The 27,999-nt window shown below is 46.3% G+C and overlaps 1 protein-coding gene across 2 annotated transcripts; it reads right to left on the bottom strand.

The window, feature by feature from the left end:
• Positions 1 to 7: 7 nt before the first annotated feature.
• Positions 8 to 27,999, bottom strand: CNMD (chondromodulin). 2 transcript variants are annotated; one of them, XM_036250276.1, is made up of 7 exons: positions 27,928 to 27,999; positions 27,314 to 27,454; positions 21,666 to 21,806; positions 14,564 to 14,677; positions 9,613 to 9,766; positions 5,241 to 5,407; positions 8 to 223 (listed from the first exon to the last, which is right to left on the bottom strand). In XM_036250276.1, the coding sequence occupies exons 1-7, from the start codon at positions 27,997 to 27,999 to the stop codon at positions 8 to 10; spliced, it is 1,005 nt and encodes a 334-aa protein (XP_036106169.1). The 2 variants fall into 2 exon arrangements, with proteins under 2 accessions (XP_036106169.1, XP_036106170.1); XM_036250277.1 differs by having other exon boundaries at positions 8 to 220.

Raw genomic sequence — 27,999 nt, 5'->3', positions numbered from 1 at the left:
AGTGATTTCACACCATACCCAAGATGCGGGCCACCCACCAGCTACATGGCATGATAACTCTGCAGGCTGAACGGCAGCCTTGATAATTATAGGGCCACGGATAGAAGCCCCCCAGGGGCTCACAGATCTTCTGGCAATGGGTGTAGCTCCGCCTGCATTCTATACAGCAGACTCCTTCGTGGTCCAGTCTAGGGTCGAATGTCATGCCTTCCCCTTCCTGCTGCTGTGGAACAGAAGAGAATTATTTGTTTTCTTTGTTATGAGAAATTTATTTTAAAATAAGATCCTGAATGTTTCACTGCTACAAGAAATCAGCATAATTTTCTGTAAGGAGTTTTCCTTTTTTAAAAACCCTCACGTGAGGATATTCTTTCATTTATTTACAGACAGAGTGGGGGGGGGGGGAGAGACATCAGTGTGAGAGAGAGAGATCAGTGTGAGAGAGAGAGATCAATTGGTTGCCTCCTGCACGACTTTGAACAGGGCTGGGGACCGAACTGCAACTGAGGTACGTACCCTTGACCAGGATTGAACCTGGGTCTCTTTGGTCCATGGGCCGATGCTCTACCTGCTGAGCAAATTGGCCAGGCTCTGTAAGGAGTTTTCAATCATAATTTTATAATTCAGAATTTCTTCTAACATTAAGGAATTTCCACCTACCTAATCTGTCACTGGCAGGAAGGTGTTTTTTTAAATGTTAGGTGAAGTTTCTCCATTCTTTAAATGAGCCATGGTAACCACTCAATAGGGACTCATCTTGTTTTAAACAAAAACAAACAGGAATCATGATTCAAAAGTAGCATTTCTGCCACTGTTAATTTTAAGTAAGGGGAACTGTGGTGCGTTTCTGTAGTGATGGCTCCCAGGACTCCCGGGGCACACGTGATGCTCCTTGATGCAGCTAACACTGCTCTTCCACTTGCGCTGGCTGAAAGCACTGCGGGGCCACTCAGCTTCCGCGTTACTTCAGTGTAAGGGTCGCACTCCGGAAAGGCCCCGCGTGCTGTGTGCAAGTCCAGACCTTCACCGCCTTCCTGTTTCTGTGGGCCAAATTAGCCACAGAATCCTACCGATGAAGTAAAAGTTACCTGCACAGCTATGTTTTTCACACCTGGAGAGATCAGAGCTGGAAGGAACTTCCCGCTGCCAAAGTTAGTATCTGGCTTTCCTTTTTATGGACATCTAGGGGTATAGTTTCTGTATTATCTTTAATACAGTATTGAATTTTATTGCTCAGAAGCCCTTATTGTTAAATTCCTTATTCAATTTAATCCTCTCTAAAGGCAGGTGAACCTAGGCCGGTGCAGTACCAAATGGGCTCGAGCAAAGTGAAAGCAGCCCAGTCACTGCTTCTGGTATAAAAAGTCTCTATGGAGGGAGATGGCGCTTTTTATTATGAGAATTTCAAACATACTGGACGTGAAGAAAATTGTATACTGAACATCATCTAGACTTGACAGTTGCTAACTTTTTGTCAAATTTGCTTGACTTTTTTTTTTTTTTGTATTGTGAAATGAATTTAAAGACCATTGAAGACATTTGACCCATAAATACATTAGAATGTAGCTCCAAAATAGAGTATTTTCCTACACAACCACACTGCCATTATCACGCCTAACAAAATTAACAATTCTTTATACAGCATATGTTCAATTTCTGTCATCACGATGTTTGTCTTACTCCCTTGTACCATTCTTTTATTTTTCAGACTCCCTTTTGCTTTGCTTATCTCTTGAAGTAGGTTCATCTGGGACAAAAAAAAACATTTCATTAATAACCATAGCTGACTCTTCTGGAGCAGGGAGAGTCAAAAAGCCTGTTGATTGAGACATTTCTTTATCTCAGGGTTTAGCAAAGCCTTGTTAAGATTAAAAAGTTGGGAGGAAATCTCAGGTTGTTGCTCTAAGATACTTGAAAGACAGATCATGGGGAGGTGTTTCTGCTTAAAGGTGAACACGAAGTAGAGAAAAAAATGGATGCGATTGGAGTTTTTAAAAGAAGATGGAACGCTGAAGTCTGGAAGCCAGGTAGACAAAGTCATCCTCCCACCTGTGAAGGGGCTGATGCCCTTATCCTTTGAACCAGATTCATCTAACCCAGCCACCTGGGGAATAAACTGGATTAATTTTCTGTTTGTGTATTCAGATTTTATTTCCTTTTTATTCTTTGCATTTTAGGGAATGAAGTACTGTGGTGTCCTGAATTTTCTGATAAGCCTTGGGTTATTTAAAAAATACCTTTTGCTTTAAATCTTTAGAAAATATATTCATCTGAAATGATAAACTAGAAAATATATCTGTAACACATGATGAAACAGAATAGACCTGAAGATGTTACATAGGAAAAATATACACTAATGGCTCATCTGTATATGAAAAGATGCTCGACCTTACACATCATTCAAGACAGGCATGATAAAGCAACTAGGAGGTAAATTTTACATCCCAAAAAGCTGGCAAAGATTTTTTAAAAATTTGATAATAAACGAGTCCTTTTATTACTATTTGAAGGCATGTAGCTGGCATAATTTCTTGAAAGACAATATGGTATCCTCTATTAAAATATAAAATTCATATCTACCTTGACTCAGCAGGCCCAAAAGTCAGTATTTATGTTAAAGATATATTCCCTCGTGTGTACAAGAAGTATAGTAAGACTGATGATAGCTAAGTCTGAGCAATTGCATGTGCCAAGCACTGTGCTAAGAGCTTCACCTTATTGATACCTTCTCATAACCCCCTAAGGTATGTGTGTACAAGGTTGTGTGCTACTAACAGTATATGTAATAGCAAAAGACAAGGAAATAATTTACATGTCCACCAAAGTAAAACCAGTTAAGTTACTGTACATCTACGCACACAAGGTAATATGCCGTGAACATTAGAATGGATGAGGTAGAGCTATAGAGGAGAAATAGAGCACTTCAAAATACTGTATTGTCGCTGGAAAGCAAGGCACAGGAGTTTTGTATGCTCTTTTGCGTTCAAGTGTGTGTGTGTATGCAAATAAATTGGGCAAGTAATTATTAATAGGTTGCTCTGGGGAGGGTGTCTGATGTGAGAGAAACTCACTATTCATTGTATACCCTTTTATACTGTTTGTAAAAAATATATGTATGTGGTTTTTTAAATAATATGTTTTCATTGATTTTTTTTTAGGGAGAGAGAAACATCGATGTGAGAGAGAAACATCAATTGGCTGCCTCCTGCACACCCCCTACTGAGGATCGAGCCGGAAACCTGGGCATGTGCCCTGACCTAGAGTCAAACTGGGACCTCTCAGTTTATGGGACGACACTCAATCCACTGAGCCACACCAGCCAGGCTGCATGTGCTGTTTTTCAATTAAAACACTAATTAGAATTACAGTCATCCCTCGTTTATCACATTTCATCTGTTCCAGACGCTAGTGGTTGCACCTGGTGTTGAAGGATTCCTGGGGTGCTTGAATATATAGGCCTACAGTCCATACGTACAGTAATTTTAATCGTAATACAGGGATGTATAATTGACTCAGACAACCAAGCGTGCACTGTATCATTTTCACTGTCTCAATCAACTTTTAAATGAATATATTTGAAAAATCACGATAGAGTGAAGCCGCGAAGCACGAAGTGGGACAACTGTACTTATTTTTCTACTTCTACCCCCTGCAAAGTATAATGGTAAACAATACTTTGCGGAAGACTTGAGAAGTTGTTAGCACATTTGTGCCTTCCTTCCAAAACCCAGTTCTCAGTGTTCCCGTCTAAAATACTGTATCTGTGTACGAATCTATATGCAGACTGGACCGGATGTCCCCAAAGGCAGAAGTTCCTTTGTTTATCTGTGTGCACAGGGCCTGGGTAAGCAGATTCTCAACAAATGTCTGTTGAATGGATGAATAAAGTGGATATAAAGGGTGGGAGAAGAATGCTTTCCTTCTATGTGTTGCCCATTGGGCAGCACACTCTTGGAAACATTTTAAAATAAATCCCGCCCTGGCCGGTTTGGCTCAGCGGTTAGAGCGTCGGCCTGCGGTCCAGAGAGACCCGGGTTCGGTTCCCGCTAAGGGCATGTACCTCGGTTGCAGTTTGTCCCCGGCCCTGGTTGGTCGTGCGGGTGGCAGCCACTCGATGTGTCCCTTCACATCGATGTTTCTCTCTCTCTCTTCCTCTCTCTCCCTCCTGCTCTATCTGAACAAAAAATGGAAAAATGTCCTCGGGTGAGGATTAAAAATAAATAAATAAATAAATAAATAAAATAAATCCCTGATATGAATTTGTTTTTATGGATTTGCCTGTGACTCAAGAAACAGAGCACGGAAAACAACCTTGAATAAGCCTTACAACCAATCAGGATTTTGCACTACAGAGGCAATGCTTTAAGTGTTCTTACCTGAGTTTATAAACCTTGCAACAAACAAATGAAGATGTATTTTTATTTATTTATTTTTAATCCTCACCCGAGGACATTTTTCCATTTTTTGTTCAGATAGAGTGGGAGGGAGGGAGGGAGGAAGAGAGAAACATCGACGTGAAAGGGACACATCGAGTGGCTGCCACCCACATGACCCAACCAGGGCCGGGGACAAACTGAAGATGTATTTTTAAAATATTGAGAAAAAGTCTCAGTTGAGCCCTGGCCGGTTTGGCTCAGCGGTTAGAGCGTCAGCCTGCGGTCCGGAGAGACCCGGGTTCAGTTCCTGCTAAGGGCACGTACCTCGGTTGCAGTTTGTCCCCGGCCCTGGTTGGGTCATGTGGGTGGCAGCCACTCGATGTGTCCCTTTCACGTCGATGTTTCTCTCTTCCTCCCTCCCTCCCTCCCTCCCACTCTATCTGAACAAAAAATGGAAAAATGTCCTCGGGTGAGGATTAAAAAAAGAAGTCTCAGTTGAATACTAAATGCTGGTTGGAAACCTCAAGTAGAAAAACCCCCACATCAGTGTCACCCTCACATCATTCACCCCCACATCAGTGTCACCCCACGTCAGTCACCCCCATGTCAGTGTCACCCTCACATTCACCCCCACATCAGTGTCACTATATCAGTGTCACCCCCACATCTGTCACCCCATGTCAGTGTCACCCCCACATCTGTCACCCCCATGTCAGTGTCAGCACATCAGTGTCACCCCCACATCAGTGTCACCCCCATATCCGTGTCACCCCACATCAGTCACCCCCACGTCAGTGTCACCCCCACGTCAGTGTCACGTTCAGTGCATTCGTCTGGGCGTGTCACGCAAGCACCAGTACGCACGTGGTAAGGGTTGTCTGGATTGAAGGGGTCTGAGTCCTCCTGAACACTGGGTCTGGTTTTGTTATTTGGTCTTCCGGGGCCTGGGTTGCCTCGTGGTCCACTGTGTGGTCTTCTTGTGGTAGTTGTAACAATTTGTGTTACCAGTTCTCTTCTTTCCCTCTGGATTTCTGCAAAAAAACAAACAAAAATCTGCAAGTTAATTCCTTTATTTGAATAATTAAGGAAGGTTTGTGTTTATTGGGGTAAAAAACATAAAAAAGGACACCCAAACACAAACATGACTAGATACCACTTAAATCTGTACTGATGATTTTTGTAATAATAAAGCAGATTTTAGAGTCTTGGTTTAGTTAAACATACCGATAGCTAGAATTCGGTTTTATAGCACTAACTGAGGTAGACGTTATAAGACAGTTGACAAAATCCACCCACAATCCCGTCTTCTTTGCCTCTACTCTAAGGGCTGTGAAAGTAGAATATCACTCACTTCCCGAGTCTGCCTGGCAATAGGAGTACTCAGATGAGACATTTCTGCTCAGTGAGGGACAAGCAGAATACACAGCTAAGTAAAGCTTTCGCTTTCTTAGTAAAAAGGGACAATTATGGCCTCCTATGTCTGTCTTCCTTTCTTGAATGTAGGTGTGATATCTGGGTTATGAGAGCCAATTTGTGACCAGAAGTGATAGGCACAAGGATGATGAGCCAGCGTGCTATAGGAAGAAAAATGGTAAGCAAGACAGAGACATGATGATATCACTGAGTAGCTGATAACACTAGAAACGTATCTCCAGACTTCTGGCTATATGCAAAAAAATCCACTGTATTTGCTGAAACTACCATTGCTCAGGTATTGAAGCCTCATGCATTCCTAATGGAGTGACTATATATGTATAAAACTTTAGTTTTCAGGGTATTTATTACCTTGGTTGATTCTGTAAAAAAAATCCTATGGGATAGAAAAAGCAGATACTTTTATACATGAAGGCATCAGGCCCCAGAAAGACCAAGTGACATAGCCAAGATCACAGAATGGGTGGCAGAGATGAGCTGAAGGTGAACTCTGACTTCCAACCCACACTCTAGCTCACCACACTGCCTCACGGGTTCCACAGCATGACCCATGGCTTTTGAATAACAACAATGGAAATACTGCACAGTGTAGACTTTGGTGTCTCTGAGTCAGTTTCTTCATCTGTAAATTGGGGATAATAATAATATCTCACAGGGTAGTGATAGAGTTAATGAGCAATTTGTGTGTAAGGGTTTTAGCATAGTGTTTAACATATAACACACACTCTTTATCATGCTATGTTATTTATGAAAACTTAGATGCGCTTTATAGCCTTGGAGAGCCTGTCAGTTTCTGAGGCATGGTTGGAGAGGCATGAGGGAGACCTGGATTCAAATCTCAATCCCTCTTCTTTTAACTGAATGACCTAAGGTAAGTTATTGAATCTCTGGGAATCTTAGTTTCTTCATCCATAAAATGGGAACATTAGTAGTTACTCAGACAGTTGTTGGTAAAGATTAAATGGGGATAAAATGTAAAGCTCTATAGCCCGGCCAGTGTGGCTCATCGACCCATGCACCAAGAGGTCACTGGTTTGATTCCCGGTCAGGGCACATGCCCAGGCTGTGGGCCTGATCCCCAGTGGGGGGCTTGCAGAAGGTGGCCAATCGATGTTCTCTTTCATTGATGTTTCTGTCTGTCTCTCCCTCCCTCTTCTTCTCTCTCTAAAAAAAAAAATCAATAAAAAAATAATAAAAAATAAAAAGTAAAGCTCTATAGAACAATGCCTGGCACAGAGCCAGACCTCAGCTGTCGCCCTTCTTCCTGACCTCGTCTCGCTGCCATTCGGGGGGTCTTTGATGACACAGCTCTGTGACAGTGCTGACCAGCTTCGAGCTCCAAGGGTGGGCGGCTGGGCCCCTGGTGGTGGGGGGCTAGATATCCTTAGGGGAGGTTTTATTTTCTCAATTTTATTCTAAAATATAACTGCATTTATGAGAGATTGGCATCCCACTTAAAATTTTTATTTTTAATTATAATTGACACAGTATTATATTAGTTTCAGGAGTACAACATAGCAATTCAATATTTATATAACTTGTAATGTGATCACCACATAAGTCTATTAACTATCTGTCACCGTTAATACATTAAAATCCCTAACTTTTAATGTCTACAATATTCCATCCTATGGCCATACCAACATTGATTTAATCCTTTTCAAATCTAAAGGGCATTTTGATGATTTCCATTGTTCTGGTGTTGGATGTACTGTGTGTAATTATTGTGTGGATGCTGTGATGACTGAATACTGAGGATGTGGTCGTGCTGTTGGGCTGGGAGGAGCCACCACCTCTTAGATGTAGGGAACAAGGTCTTTCCCAAGGAACGTATGCTGTCAGTCCCTAGCACTACCCACTGTACCCCGCCCCTTTGTCCTGCTGTTCTTTTTCCATAGCACCTTGTACCTTGCCATATAATTTTCTTATTTTAATTTTGTTTTTATTACTGTCTCCCATGGCTACAGTGTGAAACTCCTGAGGGCAGAGATTCTTGTCTATTCTGTTCACCAATGCATTCCAAGTGCCTGGAACAAGCAAATGGCACATAATAAATATATTAATAAATGTTTGTTGAATGAACGAACAAATAAACTCTGGGTAAGAGGCTTGTCCTCAAACAGAAACTGCTTAGGGAGAGCTATTACTCATGGTAGCAGAGTTGCAGATTTTTGTCCTTGCCTGGAAAGGGTGATGAGACAATGGAGAAGTAGTTCCCGGGTGGTGGAAAGCAAGGCCTACTTACTTCATGTGCATGCAGGTGGGGACTTGACTGAAAACTTGGCAAGCAGCCATAGAATTGTGAGTTGTGACCACCTGCTGGGCAAGAGCAGGATGGTAAAAGCAACTGTCCGTTTGGCAGCCCACTCTCCAGCCCCTAGCATTGTGACAGACATCGCTCATGGTGTCCTCAGGATCCTTCCTAACGCCAGTGATGTATAAACGGAATCCTGTTTGCCTTGCCTGGGCTAGAAAGTAACCATTTTATTCAAGCTCTGGGACAGAATAAGGCTTGTGAACTGTAGGAATAAATTAGCCATGGCAGAATCAGAAGTCTGGATTTTCTAAGCCTTGGCGAGGTTTTTAAAATAAATTGTGGTAAAATATACATAACATTTACCATTTTAACCATCTTTCAGGGTACAGTTCAGTGGCATAAAGTACATTCACACTGCTATGCAACCATCTGTCTGCAGAATAGTTTTCATCTTGCAAACCTCTGCAACCGTTAACAATAACTGCCTCCCACCCCCCACCCAAGCCTGGTTTTAATGCCTCTATTCATTTCCAGGCTGCTCTCTCGGTGTTCAATAAAATCTTTCAGAAAATATACCTATCTCAGCTGTGCTAGAAGGAAGGCCTTTTATCCACATTTGAGCCAGAGCTACAAAGAGGGCCTTTGGGAGGCCAGAGGGGTGACTGCGTAGAAATCAAGAGTGAGAATAGCCGTGGGGAGGCGGGGATCCAGGGGAAAGAGCTCGGCCTACAGGGTTCACCTGCCCTTGACCACCCGGAAACAGCTGGAAGGTGTGCTCCAACCCAGCTCCGAACTCCAGGGGCCCTGTGTTCATTTTCACTGAACTTGGAGGCTGATGCTTGAGCCCTGAACTTAAAGAATCTCAATCTATCCCCACAGCTGCTTTTGGCTGTCCCATAATTCTAGGTTTGAACATCATAAAGATTCGGCGGTATGACGGCTTCTTAGTCCTTGATTCTATGCCTTAGGAATAAAAGGATGTAAAATTGCCAAGTGCAAACAACGGAGATGAAGGGGGCAGAGCAGAAAGAAGTGGGAGCACCATAAATAAAAACCACAGGGTGTTCTGACGCCCTGATCTGCTTCCTGCTAACCCTGCCGCTGGGTCCCTTCCCTACGACACTCACGGCTGTCACTCCCCTTCTCTCTGGTCTCTCACGCCAATTACTGAGACACCGCACCGCGCTGATTCGTCTTCCTTGTCACAGCCCAGGCCCGTGGAGGGGCTTCCAAGGAACCCACTGGGACAGGCAGAATTACAAGCAGCATTAACGGACTTCAGCCCTGGCCAGTTTGGCTCAACCCTTGGAGCATGGGCCTGCAGACCCAAGGGTCTCAAGTCTGATTTCCCATCAAGGGCACTTACCTGGGTTGCAGGTTCGACCCCCAGCCCTGGTCTGCCTCGTGTGGGAGGCAACCAATCGATGTGTCTCTCTCCTATTGAGGTTTCTCTCCCTTCCATTCTATCTAAAAATCAATGGGAAAATATCCTCGGGTGAGGACTAACAACAACAACAAAAACAAGAGAGACATTTAAAATGTTACCTTTTGGATATGTTGGTTTCAGCCAGAAAATAGGAAGGTCACCACAGAGTTCTGTGACTTTGGAACTCAAGAAGCTGCTGTCCTTCACAGGCTGGTCTGTAGCCACCCAGATGAGAGAATTTTCTTCATACTTGACTGGCATGATCTTGCCTTCCTGCAAGTAAGTGGACATGAAACGCATTGAGCAAGAAGACAGTGGGACATGCTGTGCATTAAGATTCACGCGAGGGTAAAAGATTTCTCTGTAGACGCTTACAGAGAATTCTGTGTGTGTGTTGTGTGCCCTCCCCTCCCCGACTTTCAGGTTCTGATCTCTTCCTTGTGTCGCTCTCTTCGTAATATCCAGCGCCTGCTCCTGCCAGCCTGCTTTGGAGGGCGGAATGTGTGAAAATGAGTATCCTGAGGAGAAGTGAAAATTACTTGATACCAACTTTTAGCTTTGGGTTAATCTGATGTTTTTGATCAAAGATGTGTTTGAGGAAAAGCAATTGAATGGCCCTGGAATCCTACAAAGGATAGAGGAACTCTCCATTTGAAGTGAAAATCCTTTGGGGTTTTGTACTGCACAACAATGGAAAAAGCAAGTGATTGGTTCTTTAATGTCTTCAGTTCAAAGTATTATTTAACATAAACCATGTCTCCGTTTCCCAGCTATAACAAAACATTTCAGACGTTCTTCGCGTCAAGCACACCACTGAGATTTCAAAGCTAAACCCTGGATTTTCTTTTACAGCGAGATGCTGAGAGTGGTTTGATAACCCAGGAGACACATTTATTTTGCCAGGTTGTTCCTTTCATGTATTTATTAGTTTGCAATAGTTTGGAGAAATTAAAATGTTTTCTCTTTATTTTGAGCTCAAAGCACTTCATTGATGCTTTCTCCCCAGGCTTACGGTTGCATTAGAACAACTCGAAGTTATTGGAGGAAGCGAGCTCTCGGGTAATCCAGTTATTTACCCTAAATTAAATGGCTCCATCCAGGAAATGAATGCTCTTTGGGTATAATAGCTTTCTAAAGTTATAAAAAAAGTGATGAAAAATGTATAAGAGCAAGCGGTGCATGAATCTACCCCATCACAATCTGAAGTGTGTGGGGAAGAGTGGGGAGACAGGGACGACGCACACACATGTCCGACAAGCTGGGGCTGTTAGGGCAGCTTGGGGCACATGCTTCCAGGTGTCCACCCAGTTTTCCTTTCCCCTCCCTTCCTTTGCAGCAGCAATGGTGCCCGGTCCCAGGAGAGACACCTGCTTTCTCCGACTCTCCAGAGGGTTCCAGACGCCCCTGTGAGCAGTTCCAGGCAATGAGACCCGTGCTGAAGGGCACCGGGGGCTGGGAAGCCTTCTGCTTGTCCTGGCTAAAGGGAAGTCGCGGGTGGCACTGCTCGGCCTCTCCCTGACGTCCTTACTCGAAGGTGTGCTTGGTGTTTGGAGCGGGAAGGAAAGGCCAAAACAGTCCGAGATGCCGGCCTGTGCCGCCCCCGCGTCGCTTACTAGGGAGAACACAGTCCTTGTTTGTTTCCGTCACTCTGAGTGTAGGCTTCTGTTAGTGACAGCCAGACACATTCCGCATCCACACACATATTGTCTGCATTTGGTTTTGTCCATCAGAGGGTCCACCATGCACAATACAAACAAATGAAACACAGTGAAAAGAATTTGCTTCTACGGCCTAAGAAAAGAATCCGAGGCAGACAAAGGTTTAACTGCAAACTATCACCCCCGGGAATTCTTTCTGTATTGAAAAAATGTATTTTGAATTGCTATTTTAATTGGTGAAAAATTGGAGATACCTGGACAGCTTTTTTTTAAAATCCTCACCTGAGGACATTTTTCTATTTATCTTCAGATAGAGTGGGAGGGAGTGAGAGAAAGGGAGAGAGAGATAAACATCGATGTGAGAGAGACACATCGACTGGCTGCGTCCTGCACGATCCTGACCGCAACCGAGGTGCCTGCCCTGGACTGGAATCAAACCCTCAACTCACTGGTCTGCAGCCGACACTCTACCGCTGAGCCAAACTGGCCAGGGCTCTGGACAACTTTTAAAATTATAGTCATATAGCCCTGGCCGGTTTGGCTCAGCGGTTAGAGCATCTGCCTGCAGTCCAGAGAGACCCGGGTTCGGTTCCCTCTAAGGACACGTACCTCAGTTGCAATTTGTCCCCGGCCCTGGTTGGGTCATGTGGGTGGCAGCCACTCGATGTGTCCCTTTCACGTCGATGTCTCTCTCACTCTCTCTCTCTCTCTCTCTCTTCCTCTCTCTCCCTCCCACTCTATCTGAACAAAAAACGAAAAAAGTGTCCTTGGGTGAGGATAAAAAAAAAATTAAAATTATAGTCATATAACATATAATCCACATTGTAGAAGGACTAAAGTTGAGTGAAAATAATAAGAATGTCCAACAGCACAAAAATTCAGTTATGAAAAGAATATTGTGTACATGAAGAAGCAAGACTCACCAAAAAGTTAACATTGGCTATCTGTGGATTATGCAACTGTGGGTGATTTTCTTCTCTAGTCTTTTATGTATTTTCCAAATTTTCTCCATCTATATATATATAATTTTTTTTTATCCTCACCCGAAAACATTTTTGCATTTATCTTCAGATAGAGCAGAAGGGAGAGAGGGAGGAAGAGAAAGAGAGAAACATTGATGTGACAGAGACATCGACTGGCTGCCACCCGCATGACCCCAGCTGGAGCCGAGAACGAAGTGCAACCGAGGTACATGCCCTTAGTGGGAACTGAACTCGGGACTCTCTGGTCTGCAGGCTGATGCTTTAACCGCTGAGCCAAACTGGCCAGGGCTGTATTTCCCAAATTTTCTACAATGACAAAGTACTGTGTTTAAACACAAGAAAAAAATTGTTTTTAAAAAACCCAAAATATGGGCCTGGCCAGTTTGGCTCAGCAGTTGGAGTGTCCACCTACAGACCAAGGGTCCCGGGTTCAACTCTGGTCAAGGGCATGTACCTGGGTTGCAGGTTTGATCCCTGGCCCTGGTTGGGGTCATGCGGGAGGAACCAATTGATGTGTCTCTCTCACATTGATGTTTCTCTCTCCCTCTCTCTCTCCTTCTCCCTCCCTTCCACTTTATCTAAAAACCAATGGAAAAATATCCTTGGATGAACAAAAACACCCAGACTATGTTCTGCAAACATGTGGTTAGGTCTCGGTCGGCTGCGCCTGGGGGCTAGTGCTTGTGGAAGGGCAGCAGAGCACGGGTCCCTCGTCCGCTTGTGGGGGTGACTCCAAGGGTTACAGTTCACCGAAGGCTTTGTGACAGAAGCTGAGTGACAGGACTAAAAGAACAGTCATGCAATAAGAGGAGTTCTAGGGTCAGAACAAAGGAGGTCTTGGTGTGCCTGCTGCGCTCGCACTGTGGCTGCCAGTGGGAGCCTGGCCCTCCTGAGTGGCACAGCCCTGGGGGCTCACTGCGTAGCATCAGGGGGGAGGCCGGGGCAGAGGAGGCCGGGGACCAGCTCTCAGGGCGGATGGCTGGGGAAACTGGGAGTAGGAAAGAGAACGGAGGACATGCTAACGAGCTTTGAAACTCACCCGTTTGTTTTTAGCGTTTGTTTTGTTTTGTGCTTTGAGATACCTTCTGCTGCTGCTCCTAGGAGGGCAAACAATCGGGCAGTTTCCAGGCACCTCTGCTTACCCTTCTTTGTCCTCTTTTGCCTTGAGGGAGCTCATGCTGACTTCACTTCCCTCTCAGGGAGACGGGAAGGGCCAGGGGGATCATGATAAAAGTAACAGGGATGGGAGCAGCTATCTATTCACCGTCCAGTAGATGCAGGGCCGGGGACAGTGTGCGCTCCCCGGGGGGCAGATGACAGAACCGAGGCTCACTCACAGAGCTGAAGCCACACCCACAGCCGATGTCAGGCTTCGAACCTACATTTTCCTGACTCCAGAGTCCGTGTTCTTTCCACCGGTGCTGCCACAACTCAAATGGAAGACAATAATGAATGTGACCACTTTGTAAGCCCTAAAGTATCAAATAAATATAAAGCTACTGTTGTTAAATGTGTCGTTAGAACTCTATGCAAATCTTAAAATAAATGTGTATAAACTCAAGCTCAAAGGCAAGCTATTAATAATAAATGGGAGAGTTATGTTTTAAAAAACCTCACAAATTTGACACACAGAAAGGAAATTCGATATATGTCGAGTAGCTCGCGTCACTGGGTTGACGTTGAACCAACAGGAAGGAATTGTTGGGGGAGCCATCTCAGCTCAGTGGAGGGCACACGGTCCCAGGAAGGTGCCTGACACACAGATGAGGGAGTGAGACGCCCTGTGGCCTCGGCTGCTTTCCAGCAGAGGCTGCTGGGTGGTCGGCTCCAGGCATTTGCGGGAGGAGTTCCCACACCAGTGGAACTGAGACCCTCTGATGAAGATTCTAGCAGGTGAAGTCCTTTATGTGGTCTTAATCGCTGATTGGATAGTTCCCTATCATCAAAATATGGGCCATGGGAGACCTGTTAAGCACTTTAAAATATGGTTTTCCAGCCCTGGCCGGTTTGGCTCAGCGGTCAGAGCGTCGGCCTGCGGTCCAGAGACCCGGGTTCGGTTCCCGCTAAAGGCATGTACCTCGGTTGCAGTTTGTCCCCGGCCCTGGTTGGTCGTGCGGGTGGCAGCCACTCGATGTGTCTCTTTCACGTCGATGTTTCTCTCTCTCTCTCTCCTCCTCTCTCTTCCTCCCACTCTGAGCAAAAAAAAAAAAAAAAAATGGTTTTCCAAAACCTTTAAATACGCTACATCATGTAAGAATTCACGTTAAAGTGATCCCTTAGATCCAACCAGTAGGACCGAAACAGTTTCAATTCCTTTGGCAGGGAAGAACCAGAATTTACGTTCTGGTCTCAAACCTGTCGAGGAACCGGGGATAGAAAGGGTTCAAACAGGGTCTGCCCCGCCCTCCGGCTGCCCGGCGGGTACCCACCAGTTCCGAGACGATGCTCTGCTTGGCCCTGGCGCCCACCTCAGGGACGCGAGCCTTCAGCTGCGCCTTGATGTAGCACTTCTCTCCTCCAGCGAAACGGATTGCGGTGATCCCCTAGGACATGAAAGAAATGTTCACCCATCCGCCTATCCACCTGTTCCCTTCTTCGCCGTATCGCGTGTCCACTGCCAGCCAGGCGCTGCTTCAGGTACGGGGTGCAGGGATGAACAAAACAGATGGGATCTGTGCCCCCGTGCAGGTAACTGTTAGCGTTATTAACCCAAAATACGAAATTGAGATCAAGTCAGGTGGTGTTAAGTGCTGTGGGGAAAATAAAGCAGAGCTCGAGGTGAGGAAACAGGATGTGGCCTTGTCAGTGTGGTCAGGGGAGGCCGCCACGGGGCTGGCGTTGGAGCTGAGAGGAAGGACGTCATTGCTCCCTCTCTCCCTCAGCTCAGATGAAAGGCCACCTTTCTATGCTGCTCTCTCTGACCATCCCAGGCTAAGGGGGCTCCTTTTCCTCTGCCTTCCGTGAGCGCGGCCCCCAATGTCTTCATCCTCCCTCGGGGGGCTCCTAGTGAATGTCATCTGGGTTACAAGCTCAGATCGCTATCTGAGTCATTTTCTTTTTTGTGATTTCACCAAGATTCTTGAAAGAGGTAGGTCCAGTGAATTAATTCCATAAATTCAGATCTTTCCTAAAGTTATCAAACCCAGAGTAAATACCGAAGTTTTCTACAACACCAGGAGCTGAACTTGGCTCTAGACCTTACCCACGGACTTGGATGTTTTGTTTTTGTCCCCTGTGAGATATAAACAGTGTCTCCTTCTCATCTGCCTGGGGACCAGCCTCAAGGGGAACTGAGCTGCAAGACTACAGTCATGGCTAATGGCTCGGGCTGATTCTACCCTCGGAGCACATCCGGCCCCACAGTCTCCAAAGTGTTTACTTTCACCTGCTGGTTAACCTCAGGACTAGCAAGTGGCCAAAGCAGCATTAAAAGCCTACAAATTTTATGCTATAATAATGTAGACACCAACGCAAATCTGGACATCTCAACTTGTCAATATCCTGTTGAGTTGAGACAAGTATCAGGGGGACAAGACCGTGTCCCAGTGCCGATGCCAAGGAATGGGGGAAGAAAAAATGTAGAAACCCAGGGGTCCCGGCTCAGGATTCAACCATCTTAAGTGAAGAAAGAAGTTGAGTGTAAGTCATGCGTGTGTAACCGCAGAGCCGGGAACCCCACGGAAGCTGGTAGGTGACAGCCCGGAGGACAGAGCAGGAGAGCTCGCGCTCCCTAAAGCTCCGCGAGGATTTGCCCTGCAGCCTACCTGGCCACATACACGCATTTCAGTCATCTCTCCCAGTGTCACCTCCCACCCAGAGACGGGTGGTGGCGTTACGCCCACTTTACAGAGGCTGACTGCAGAGGTTTCCGACTCACCTGGAGAGAATTTAAAACACAGATGCCTGGGCCTCTCCCTAGAGATTCCCATTTAATTGGCCTGGGGTGGCGCCCAGACACTGGTATGCTTCATAGCCCCCCATTGTTTACAATGTGCAGCCCAGGTTGAGGATCACCAGTTTAGGGGAAAAGAAACTTGTTCAGGGTAAAAGAGTTTTAAAATGACTGAAACAGCCTCCTATCGACTGACTGTTCAGGTGCCCCCCAAATGTATATGTTGAAACCTACCCCTCAACATATCTGGAGACAGTGTCTTTGGGAGGTGATTACGTCATAAGGGCGAAGCCCTCATGAATGGGATTAGTGCCCTTATGAAAGGGATCCCAGAGAGCTCCCTCGTCCCTCCTGCTCGGCGAGGCGCGGTGAGAAGGCAGCCCGCTGTGAACCAGACAGCGGCCCTCGCTCGACACCCAATCTGTCGGCGCCTTGATCTGGGCCTTTCCAGCTTCCAGAACTGTGAGAAACAATTTCTGTTGGAAGTCACCCAGTCTATGCCACTTGTCACAGCCACTTGAATGGACCAAGGCAGACTTTGGACCCAAGTTTTTCTGTGCCAGTGGCTCACACACCTTCTCTCTCACCAGACTCACCAGGACGCCTGTTCAATGAAACGCAGAGTGCTGGGCCCCACCCTCAGAATTTCTCATTCAGTAGGTCTGCAGTGGGGGCTGAACTCTGCATTTCTAACAGGCTCTTAAGTGGTGCTGCTGCTGCCGGTCTAAGGAACACTCTGAGAACCACTGCTCTCTACTGGGCCTGTCCTGAAGGTCTGCTGCTCGTAAGCTGCATGTAAATCCAGGGCCGTGGTTTGAAAAACAGAAGCAGGGGGAGGAGATGACTGCCCCACTGTGTGACATGTTCTCTTAACTTCAACCCCTCGCGTTCTCCATGTAAGATGCAAGGAGGAAACACCACAGAACCATAGCCCCAAAGGAAAGAGCCGAGTCTGCTGAAGGATTCACCACCTGGATGTGAATCGAGTATTGAGTGGGTTCTGACGGGCTGCACGGTGCAGGGACCTGAAGTGCCCTCGGGATGGGTCTGTGGGGAGAGACTCACACATCATAGCCACCATGTCTAGCTACAGCTGCTCATCAAGCAGCCAGATATATCAAGAGATTAAATAGCAGGAATGAAAAAGCACAAGAAAGCCAAGCAAACCTTTTGTTTTTGCAAACAAATAAGGTGTTAGAAGCTGGTGATAATGAAGAAATGTGCTAATAACGATAATGAGTGAAGAGTCCAGTGACTTAATTTTTTTTTTATCCTCACCCGAGGATATGTTTTATTGCTTTTAGTGAAAGAGGAAGGAAACGAGAGAGAGAGAGAGAGAGAGAGAGAAACATCAACGTGAGAGAGAAATATCGAGCCCCAATCAGGGCCAATATGGGAGGCTGCCGATTAAACCTGTACCTAGGTATGTAGGAACCTGCAGTCCTTTGGTGCACGGGACGATGCTCCAGCTGAGCCACCTGGTCAGGGCTGACCTAACTAACATTCTTCTATCAAAAGTCAGGAAATCTCATTTTAGCCACATATTTTTTCATCTATTTCTGTGGCTTAAACCAGAAGTTCCCTAGGTGGACAAGGGCTCCTACCCCCAAGGGACACTACCGAAATCTTTGAGGGAGTTTTTGTTGTCACAAAGATTGGTGGCTGTCCAGGCCTTTCATGGTCATTGCCCAGGGATGATGGCCCAATAAGCCTGGGACGGTCCTGAAGAACCAGCTGCCTTGGGCCCTGGGTGGAAAACCTGGTTGGAACTATCTGTGCCTAGAACCTAACACAGTTTTATACATAAACACAAAGTGATTTTTGGCACAGTTTTAATGCACAACAAGGTTCCTAGGAATGCAATTACTGTGAAAATGGAGAGAAAATGGTACTTTTGCTCACTGTTTGAAAAGCATTACCTGGTATTTAATTTGCCAACACACACTTAGGTCTGTGTGCATTTTCAGCTGTGCCAGGGACAGTGATTCAACTCTCGGAGCAAAAATATTTTATAGTTGGGGGCCATATTGGTGTTTGAAATCAACAACCTACCTGCCAGGTAAGTAGGTTATGTTATCTCCCCCACTCCCTTTAGCTTTTTAAATAAAAATTTCAAACATACACACAGTTAAAAGAATTGCATAGTGATCACTCATCTATACCCACCAGTTTTTTCTAGCTTGATTTCTAACCAAGATTTTTGTTAGATAAACAAGCGATTAGAGCTGAGAGGATTGGCGTACACCAGAAGCACTGATGCTTTGGAGAGTATAACCTTCCAGACTGACTTGCGCTGTGAACACACCCAGCTTTGTGTCCCTCGGGGTACTGACAGAGACTCCCGGACCTAAGGCTTGCCAGGTCCTGAGTCCTCTCTTTGATGAGGCCCCGACCTTGGCCTGCTTATTCCAATTTTTGCAAGAATCCCGCTGAGTTAGCCTGGGTCTGACCACCCTCGATATCCGATCACCCTGGCTTGCCTTTAGCAAAAATCCTGCTAGGTCAGTTTAGTAAAGAACTACTCGACATTTTAGTAATTTTCCATCTACCAACACTCCCACTGTGGCTGTAAATCTCCACTTTTCTGTATTGTATTCAGAGTCGAACCCAATCTCTCTTCCACTACAAGACCCCGCGGCAGTGGCTTTCCTGGAGTAAAGTCTGCCTTCCTTTCTGTGATCAATGTCCTGACTCGCTTTTTCTTCACCAGTGTAGAACCTGGAGCCCTTTGGTCCATGCTGATCCCTCTCTGGAGGTGCTTTTTACCATCAGTTCTACTAAAATCTTGGGAACTGCTCGCTTGCAATTCAGAACCTTTTCTTTTTATCCTCACCCAAGGACATTTTTGTATTTATCTTCAGATAGAGTGGGAAGGAGAGAGGGGGGAAGAGAGAGAGAAACATCAATAGGAGAGAGATACATCAAGTGGCTGCCACCCACATGACCCCACCCAGGGCCGGGGACAAACTGCAACCGAGGCGCGTGCCCTTAGTGGGAACTGAACCCAGGACTCTCTGGTCTGCGGTCGATGCTCTAACCGCTGAACCAAACTGGCCAGGGCCAGAACCTTTTCTAGTCTGGTCCCACCTGGATCCCCGTCCTCTCCCCTTCCCCAACTTCAGCCCCATTGGGCCACTTAGCCTTCCAGAGCAGGCCTGTGCATTTGTATTCAGTATTCTTCCCTGGGCCTGGAAAGCCCACCCCTACTTTCCTGCTGGTTGAAATCCTAATTATTCTTCAAGACCTGATTCAACTGTCACCCCCCACCCCCTCTGTAAAACCTGCTCCAACTCTGCTCGCCAGCAATTGCCTCCACTCTGCTCTACAGCTCTCTGTTCACAGCTCCGGCAGAGCCTTCCCAGGCTGCCGGAGCCACTTCTGGGTGGACGTCTGCCCCCTGCTGTCAGTCATCTTATCATGCTTATCACCATCCCTTGCACACAGTGGGCCCCAATCAATGTTTCTTGAATTTGATTTAAAATATAGGGGAATTATACAGATACCGCAGTGGCAGGTTCATGTGTTTTCAAAAGTCCAGGCTTGTTTAAAAGCATAATAGGTTCTATATCAAAAAAAAAAGTTCTACTTATCAGTTCTGACTTAGAGAAATGTAGAAGCTATCAAAGAGAACGGATCCATCTATAAAATATTTGTGGCCCTTTTGGCCTAGGAGAACAAAACGCAGCAATACCATTATTAAAACCAAAGGATTATAAAACAGATGTATAGGTTTGGGATTAAAATATTTAAAAGTAAATTCCTGGTGTATACACTTCCTGAAAGAGATGGATCTTTTTTTATTCATCTATGTGGCCACCGTTGCATACCTTGGGTATTGCGGCACATCGTAGGTATTCAATTTTGTTTTGAATTGAATGATGTGTGTGTGGGAGTCAAATTTTATAATTTTATATTGAGCAGTAGAAAGAAAAGTGCTTTCTCCTTGCCCTGTGTCTTGCAGTAAAGCCTTTATTTATTTATTTATTTATTTTTATCCTCACCTGAGGCCATTTTTTTGCATTGATCTTCAGATAGAGCGGGAGGGAGAGAGGGAGGAAGAGAGAGAGAAACATCGATGTGAGAGAGACACATCGAGTGGCTACCACCCACACGACCCCAATCGGGGCTGGGGACAAACTGCAACTGAGGTACGTGCCCTTCATGGGAACTGAACCCGGGACTCTCTGGTCCTCAGGCCGACTCTCTAACTGCTGAGCCAAACCGGCCAGGGCTTCAGTAAAAGCCTTTAACAGGTCCAGAGAAATTATCCTTGTGCACCGACCAGAACCGAGTGCAAAGCTCTGACTACACGGAGCTCAGCTGGGCATGTGCAGAGCTGCCGAGCTCGGCCACAGGGCACAGCCCACTCTGAACACAGCCGGTTCTTCTCAGCATCAAGTAATATCCAGCATCACCAGGGCTCTAATGTCAGCATCTGTTTGGTATCAAAAGGGTCTGTGAAGCGTGTTTTGGCATCAACAAGGGGAGTTCTTTCATTCACGTGAAAGGCATCTCTAGTTTTCTCATCAATCAGAGGAGGACAATGAGAAGTTTGTGGGCCTATAAATGATCAGAGGAGACGTTATTTTTATGTGCCTTTTCTTCACTACGAAGTCTCACCTACTCCAGCTACAGGTTTGACAGGAGAGCACCAAGAGTAATGCCTCTTGCTTATCTTAGAGCAGGGAAGGGAACACGACACTTGTGTTGGCCGACAGCAAAGGAGGCCTGGACTGATACTTGGGTTTGCAGACAGACATTGAAGCATCGTTGCTTAGCTTAATGTCTCAAAACGCCTGAATTTTTTGAAAACAAACATGTCTGCCCTTCACAAAGGAGACTAGAATGTGTTACCTGTAATAGACAGGAGTCAAAAAACATAGAATATCATAGCGGAATTTCTCCATGCTAATTTTCTAGATTAAATGGGAAAGCTACAAAATTGAGAAAAGTAAAATAGAGGCCTGACCTGTCTTTGATGTGATTATTAGCTCATTAAAATCTCCCTCCTCTCTGTAAGTTCAGAAAGAGACTTTGCAACACTCCAGGGCCGTTTGAGTGTTTTGTTTTATGGAACGCTGCTCGGAAAGAAACAGCTCTCGCCCTGGCCGGTTTGGCTCAGCGGTTAGAGCGTCGGCCTGCGGTCCAGAGAGACCCGGGTTCGGTTCCGCTAAGGGCACGTACCTCGGTTGCAGTTTGTCCCCGGCCCTGGTTGGTCGTGTGGGGTGGCAGCCACTTGATGTGTCCCTTTCACGTCGATGTTTCTCTCTCTCTCTTCCCCTCTCTCCTTCCCACTCTATCTGAACAAAAAATGGAAAAATGTCCTCGGGTGAGGATAACAAACAACAACAAAAAGAAACAGCTCTCACGCGCCCTTCTGCTAAGACTGTCTGTGGTTCCAAGAGCCTGTTCTTTTCGATGCCAAGGTGTTGTTCTTTTCATTTTGAAAGTATTAAAAACAAGGAGTGTCCTTTCTCAGAGGGAATCTTCTGCATGGAGCATGTGGATGAGTGGTCCTGTGAGTGGCTATAAAAAGCAGTTCCCCTTTGGTAAGTGTAAGACATGCTGCTTCCCCCCGAGTTCGCAAAGTCTCCCAGGCTTGCCTGGTGAAACTCTCCAAAGGCACGAACTATACTTACATTCTGGAAATCATTGACTTCAATGGCCTCTTCAGCTCCACTTCCCATCTTAAAGGTCTCCAAGTTGTTCCCAGGGTCTATTTCCATGGACCCATCTTGCAATTTCCCATTGATACTCATGGTGTAATGGACGTTGTAAATCTGGAAGCGAACAGAGTGGCAGTGATGCTTTCCTCAGAGAGGGGTTGTCCTCAGACCCGCTTATGAGGTGGCTTTCACACCTGTCAGAGACACACTGAACCAGCCTGGAGAGTAATATATATGTTATATGAGAACTTATCCACATACCAATCACTCAATGCCGTGATTCCTTTAAAAATACCTTTAGAAAGAAGTCACACCTTTGAGAGTCTGGTACTAATTCAGATAGCTCAGTGGTTCGCAATCCGGGCCCTCTGTAGAAGCATCTGAGTGGAATCTCCAGCCACCATGACTGGGTTTCCCCGTGGACCAGTCAAATCAGAACCTGCGAGGTTGGGCTTGGGCAGAGACCTTTCTTTTCTGAAAGGACAACTACACTGTGCAGCCAGGGTTGAGACCTGCTGAGGGGTCAGTGGAAATCGAGGAGGCAGAGGGTTAACTGGGCTATTAACTGCACAGGTCTGCAGAGACGCCAGAGTTTGAAAGGTTTCTTTGGTCCTTGGGTTAAGATCAGGCATGGAAGGTGGTTTATAGCAAGGACCCAGACGAGACTGGAACTTGCCTGGCGGAGAGCAAGGTCAATGTGCACATCTGTGTCAGCCAAAATGGGAGTCACTCACTTTAATGACTCCATGGGGCTGGCAATGGGTTTGTAGGGCATTTTGTTATGAGATGTGGGGGGAGGAGGAAGGAGACTTGGCACTGTAGATAGGCACTGGTCCAGGAATCAGACAGACAGGTGGCCACACCACGTATCCCTGGGTTTTGGGAGGTGCCTTCAGTGTAAAATAAAGAAGTCGGACCTCAGAGGTGGTTTTTCATGTATGACTTTAACGCTCCGAGGTTTCACAGAAGTGGCCCGGAGGTGAGGGTGGGAGAGCAGGTGGGACTGTGTCTCCTCTCCTGACCACCCACAATATAGCAGAGCAGCTCGGCTTCTGTTTCACTTATTGCATTTCTGAGTAAGAGCTTAAGAAAAATTCTGCCATTAAGAATTTTTTAAAATAAAGCTTACCAGTAGCTCTGGCCAGTTTGGTTCAGCGGTTACAGCGTCGACCCTCGGATCAGAGAGACCCAGGTTCGGTTCCCGCTAAGGACACGTACCTCGGTTGCAGTTTGTCCCCGGCCCCGGTTGGGGTCTTGTGGGTGGCAGCCATTTGATGTGTCTTTCTCACGTCAATGTTCCTCTCTCTCTCTCTCCCTCCCTCTCTCCCTCCTGCTCTATCTGAAGATAAATGCAAAAGTGTCCTCGAGTGGAGGATAAAAACAAAAAACAAACAACAAACAAAAAAAGCTTACCACTAGATTAGATGATTCCCAAGGGCTCTCTTGGTTTAGACACGTTGGTAGTTCACTAGTTTATAAATAATTCACACACTGCTTCTGCTCAGGGTGCTGCTGCTTTGCTAGAACATTCTCTGAGTTGTGGAATAGTAGGTGGGTTCCTTTTCTTCTTTCCTGACTTTTTCTGACTTAGAGGCATATATATAATATATCTCATATATAATATCTAATATATAAATCCTTTAAAGGGGAAGGAATGGGAACTGATGAAAGACATTTGCTGCCCGGCCAGTGTGGCTCAGTGGACTGAGCATCATCCCATGGACTGAGAGGTCCTGGTTCGATTCCTGGTCAGGGCATGTGTCCGGGGTTTCACGCTTGATCTCCAGTAGGGGGCGTGCAGGAGGCAGCTGATTGATGTTTCTCTCTCCCTTCCTCTCTCTAAAAATCAATAAAAACATATTTTAAAAAAAAAAAAGAAAGAAAGACTTGCTACTTAGTGTCAAGTCAGTGGGTCATTATCACAAATTCACTTTAAGCCTGATTTTCTTTCTCATCATGAAGAATAACTACTACATGAACAAACACTGGAAAAGGATCTGTTGTTATTGGATCATTACTTGTAGAAAACGCATTATTACAAGACCCACAGGGTATGATTTTATTTTATCAGTGGAGATGTAGAAATGGCTTTGCTAGCCAGCACCCTGTCAGGCGCAGCCTTCGTTCAGCAGAACAGAGGGTGCGACCGGTGTGCTAGCTCAGCTCAGCACCGGCTGGGCCCCTCCCGCCCTCCTCCGCACTCCCATGCCTGCAGTGACTCTCCTGACGGAGCCTGAGCATAGGACCCACTTCCCAAGGTTCTGACTTGGTGGAGCTGGAGCAGAGCCCACCAATCTGGTTTCACTTTGCTACTCAGGTGGCCCAGTTTGGGAAACCTGTTTTCTTTGGCTGAGTCAGCGCTTTATACAGGTAAGGTTTAGAAAGCAGACTCTGTTCTGCCCCATGCTCTCTGAGCAGCTACTATGCACATGGGTTAATTACAACTGTCAAAAGGAGCAAGGCAGACCACACTGGTGTACGTTCCGCTGGCACAGCGTCCTCCCCTCAGGCAACAGGAGGCTCTTTTTTGGGGGGAAAGCATTGCACACAGCTTTCACTCGTGACGCAATGCAAAATTTAAGAAATGAATGGTTTCTATCTTTTTAGCAAAGGCTCCCTCACTAAGTGTAAGTATTGCATTCTTTCTACTGCAGCTCCGGCCTATGTTTTTAAAGCAGAGCACAGCCTGCATGGGGCAGCAGCGAGAGGCCTGTGCCCTCCTGAAGCTGTGGGGGCAGGGATGCTGCACTCTGGAATTATTTCCCAAGCACGGGGCCTGGAGCTCAGAAGGAGGCTGGGCTGATGAAGCAGTAATCACATTATTTCCTCTAAACTGATGGAGCTACTGGTACCTAAGGCTATTGCTACCCAAGTACAATGAAGTTTATTATTTGCCAAAATTCTGCTCAATATGGTGCCTTTTGCAGCCAAGGATATTTGCTAATGAATTTCTAATAAAGCCTGAGTTCTCTAAGATTAATTACATAATGTTTAGGGCAATGTCTAGAAAAATCAAACGGCGAAGAAAGGCCCACAGCAATGATCTTATTCCCTATCCTACAGGGTAGGGTTGTCTGCTATCTCATATTGTGGGAATTTCCCATATTTCAATGCCTTGTTCCTTGCACAGTAGTGTGGCTGAAACATGGCCTCAAAATTCGAGCCTAGTCACTTGTCCCCAGTTATAGTCCTCCAGCTGACTCAGGTAAACCTGTCCTCAGGAGATTTACCCCGTGAAGGCGATAGGAGGTAAATGGCAGCTGGTTAAGTCAAAACAGAGGAGCAGAGGCATGGATGATCCCCAAAGAGTGGGCAGGCAGTCCCTTTGGTTGGGGATGTCTTTCTGTCTGACAGACTTACCTTTTTTGACAATGTTTTGTTTGGGCCACTTAGATTTGTGTTCAGGGAAGCAGACCTGTGCGCATGCGAGGCACAGACGGTGCCAGATTGGCTTTGTTTAGTACTGTATGATTTGGTTTTCAGACTTAACTGATTGGGATCAGCATCAAATATTCTGGGAGTTAAAAAAACAAACAAACCAACAACTACCACTGTGTTTCTTCATTCTCCTGCCTGTATAGGAAAAAGCAGTATCTTTGATTATTGGCCATAAAATGTGATTCACTCTTCTTCTGTATTCCTAGACTTGAATACTGCTCTCCTGAACTACATAACCAATCGTCTTGCGGGAGAGTAAAATATATGAAAAAAGGGAGCCCAGCTATTTAGTATGATCTTTCAATCTCTCTTTTTAGAAGCTTGTCAGCTAGCTGTGTCTGTCTTGAATAATTAAATACCAAATGGTATTCATTTTAATATATATCATGACCAAAATCTTCACCAAAAAAACCCACAAGAAAACAAACGCAAAGCTATTTTTATCCCCAAGTAACCTTTATCGTTGAGGTTTTGTCATCTAAAAGATAGCATTTACATTCGAATACCATGCAATTTCCCAAGGGATGACAATCTAAACCCTGCTATTAATGGAGATGTAGATGTTGAAATCGTTCCCATTTTCAGTTGCTGCTTTCAAATATGAGCATCTGGCCCAGCTTCCATATTTAAAATACAAATATATTAAGGCACTTTGCAAATATACACAAAATACTGTGCAATTCTGATCTTACAAATCGATGCTTGTAAATTTGATATAGTCTCTAAAACAGACTCAGCACTAAATGGCATGCTTATCTACATTAGGCATTTGAGTTAAAAATACAAATTAGGCAGTGACTGCAGAAGATGTTATGTGTAAAATGGTTGAATTGCTTTCAGCACCATTTTCTCTAAGTACTGGAATTCGTTCATGCTTTGAATTTCATAGTGGAAGAGAGGGGGGAACAGCAGTCACAGATCCTCTGAGGGTAGTGATTAAGAAACAGGCCTTTGTGTGTGTCCCAGAGATGGAATTCTTTTCCATTAGTCCAAATAAGCCTATGCCAGGCCTGGCAATGGTCATCAAGATAAAATGACTCCCTTTCCATAGGTGAACAAAATTCAGAGTATTTAGAGAACACACTGGAATTCTGCCAGGTCTAGTTAGAAGCACTTTTTATACTCCTGGAGGGCCCATGGAGCTTTAAAATAAATAGTTGCAAAGAAATAAAGTAGGATAGCAGTTAGTGAATCAGGCACCATTAAATCACTTGTGCCTAGGCCAGAATAGATTTTTTAAAAGACTTGTCACTTTTAAGGAAGTTACACCCCCACCCCCACCCTTAGAGCAAGAGGGAAAAGCACGTTAATAAATAGGTCACATACAAAAAAAAAAAAAAAAAGCAAACAAATGAAAACTCCTGTAAAGTAAAATTCGTTCCCAACACTGGGTCTAGATAGTTCTTCACTCTCTTTGTCCCAGATTCTTTTTTTTTTTTTTTTTAATCCTCACCCGAGGATATTTTTCCATTTTTTGTACAGATAGAGTGGGAGGGAGAGAGAGGAAGAGAGAGAGAGAGAGAAACATCGACACATCGAGAGGCTGCCACCCGCACGACCAACCAGGGCCGGGGACAAACTGCAACCGAAGTACGTGCCCTTAGCGGGAACTGAACCCGGGTCTCTCCGGACCGCAGGCCGACGCTCTAACCGCTGAGCCAAACTGGCCAGGGCTGTCCCAGATTCTTAAATTCACAGCCTTTCTCGGTGCAGAGAGGCCTTTGAGCTCACTTAGTTCCATTTCTTCCCTGAGGATGAGTAAATCGAGGCCAGAGCGGCGACCTGCCTTATCCAAGGTCACACAGCTGTCATTGGAAGCGCCAGCCTGAGATCTGCAGAGAACGGCTTTCCTCGAACCGTCCAATGCTTTTGCCCTCTACCCTGCTACTCTGCGTTTTAACATTGTCTCTTAAACCTCGGACTTGCTTTTCTACAAAGTGTCCTATGAGCAGAAAGAGCGCAGTGGAGTTGGAAGGAAGAAGGCAGGAGGTGCCCCTGGAGGCCTAGAGGAAAGCAGAAGCTGACGCCGGAGGGCCGCCCGCAGCCGAGCCTGGCCCCGGCGAGGTCCAGCCCTCTGGCTCCACCTAGCGGGGAACATGCGGGTGGCAGGGAGGACCCCCATTACCCCGCGCGCCTCTGGGTCCTGTGCACCTCCCTTCCCTGTGCACCCTCCCTGGACTTACGTGATTGTCACTCCCCTTCCAGAAGTAGAAGGCCCCGATGGCCCCGAAGAGCAGCAGCACCGCCCCCGAAATGAGGACCACAGCTCCGGCCTTGAGCAGCCGTGCGGGGCTGGAGGGCTTCACGGTTACTGCGGCGTACGCCTGCGGGCGAGGACCGAGGGGGGCGGATCACATCTGCGCCACCCGCACCCCGAGATCCCGGCGCAGCCTCCCCACAGACTAAGGGTTGGGATGGGAAACAGCGCGCCCTGCGTTCCCTCGGGCTCCCCCTTTCGCTGCGCTCCGTCTCGCGGGTCCCTGGCACTCAGGCGCGGGTATCCGACAGGCAAACTCTTCGCGGTGCAGGGCCATCGCCCGGCTGATCTGCACTCCCCGCCGGCCACAGGACGCCCCCCGCTTCCCCTGCACACCCGTCTGTGGACCCCTGCACACGCACACGCGTGGGGCGTCACCATCCGCATATGGGCACCCCAGTTTGCTCCTACCTCCCACATTCAGTGGCACAAATCCCTGACGCCGGGCAGTGGATCCAGACCCTTCCGCGAAGTCAGGGAGCTTAGGCGACGGTGTGGGACTAACCTGGCAGCTGGACTGGGATCCCGGGCGGTACTCACCGGAGGACTGCAGAACTCGACGTCGTCTGGCCCTACCAGGGCGATGGGAACTTTGTCAGAGTTCTCCGCCAT

This window comes from Molossus molossus, unplaced genomic scaffold, assembly GCF_014108415.1.
Source record: "Molossus molossus isolate mMolMol1 unplaced genomic scaffold, mMolMol1.p scaffold_m16_p_9, whole genome shotgun sequence".
NCBI classification, from domain to species: Eukaryota; Metazoa; Chordata; class Mammalia; order Chiroptera; family Molossidae; genus Molossus; species Molossus molossus.
This window is presented reverse-complemented; position numbering and strand designations above follow the sequence as displayed.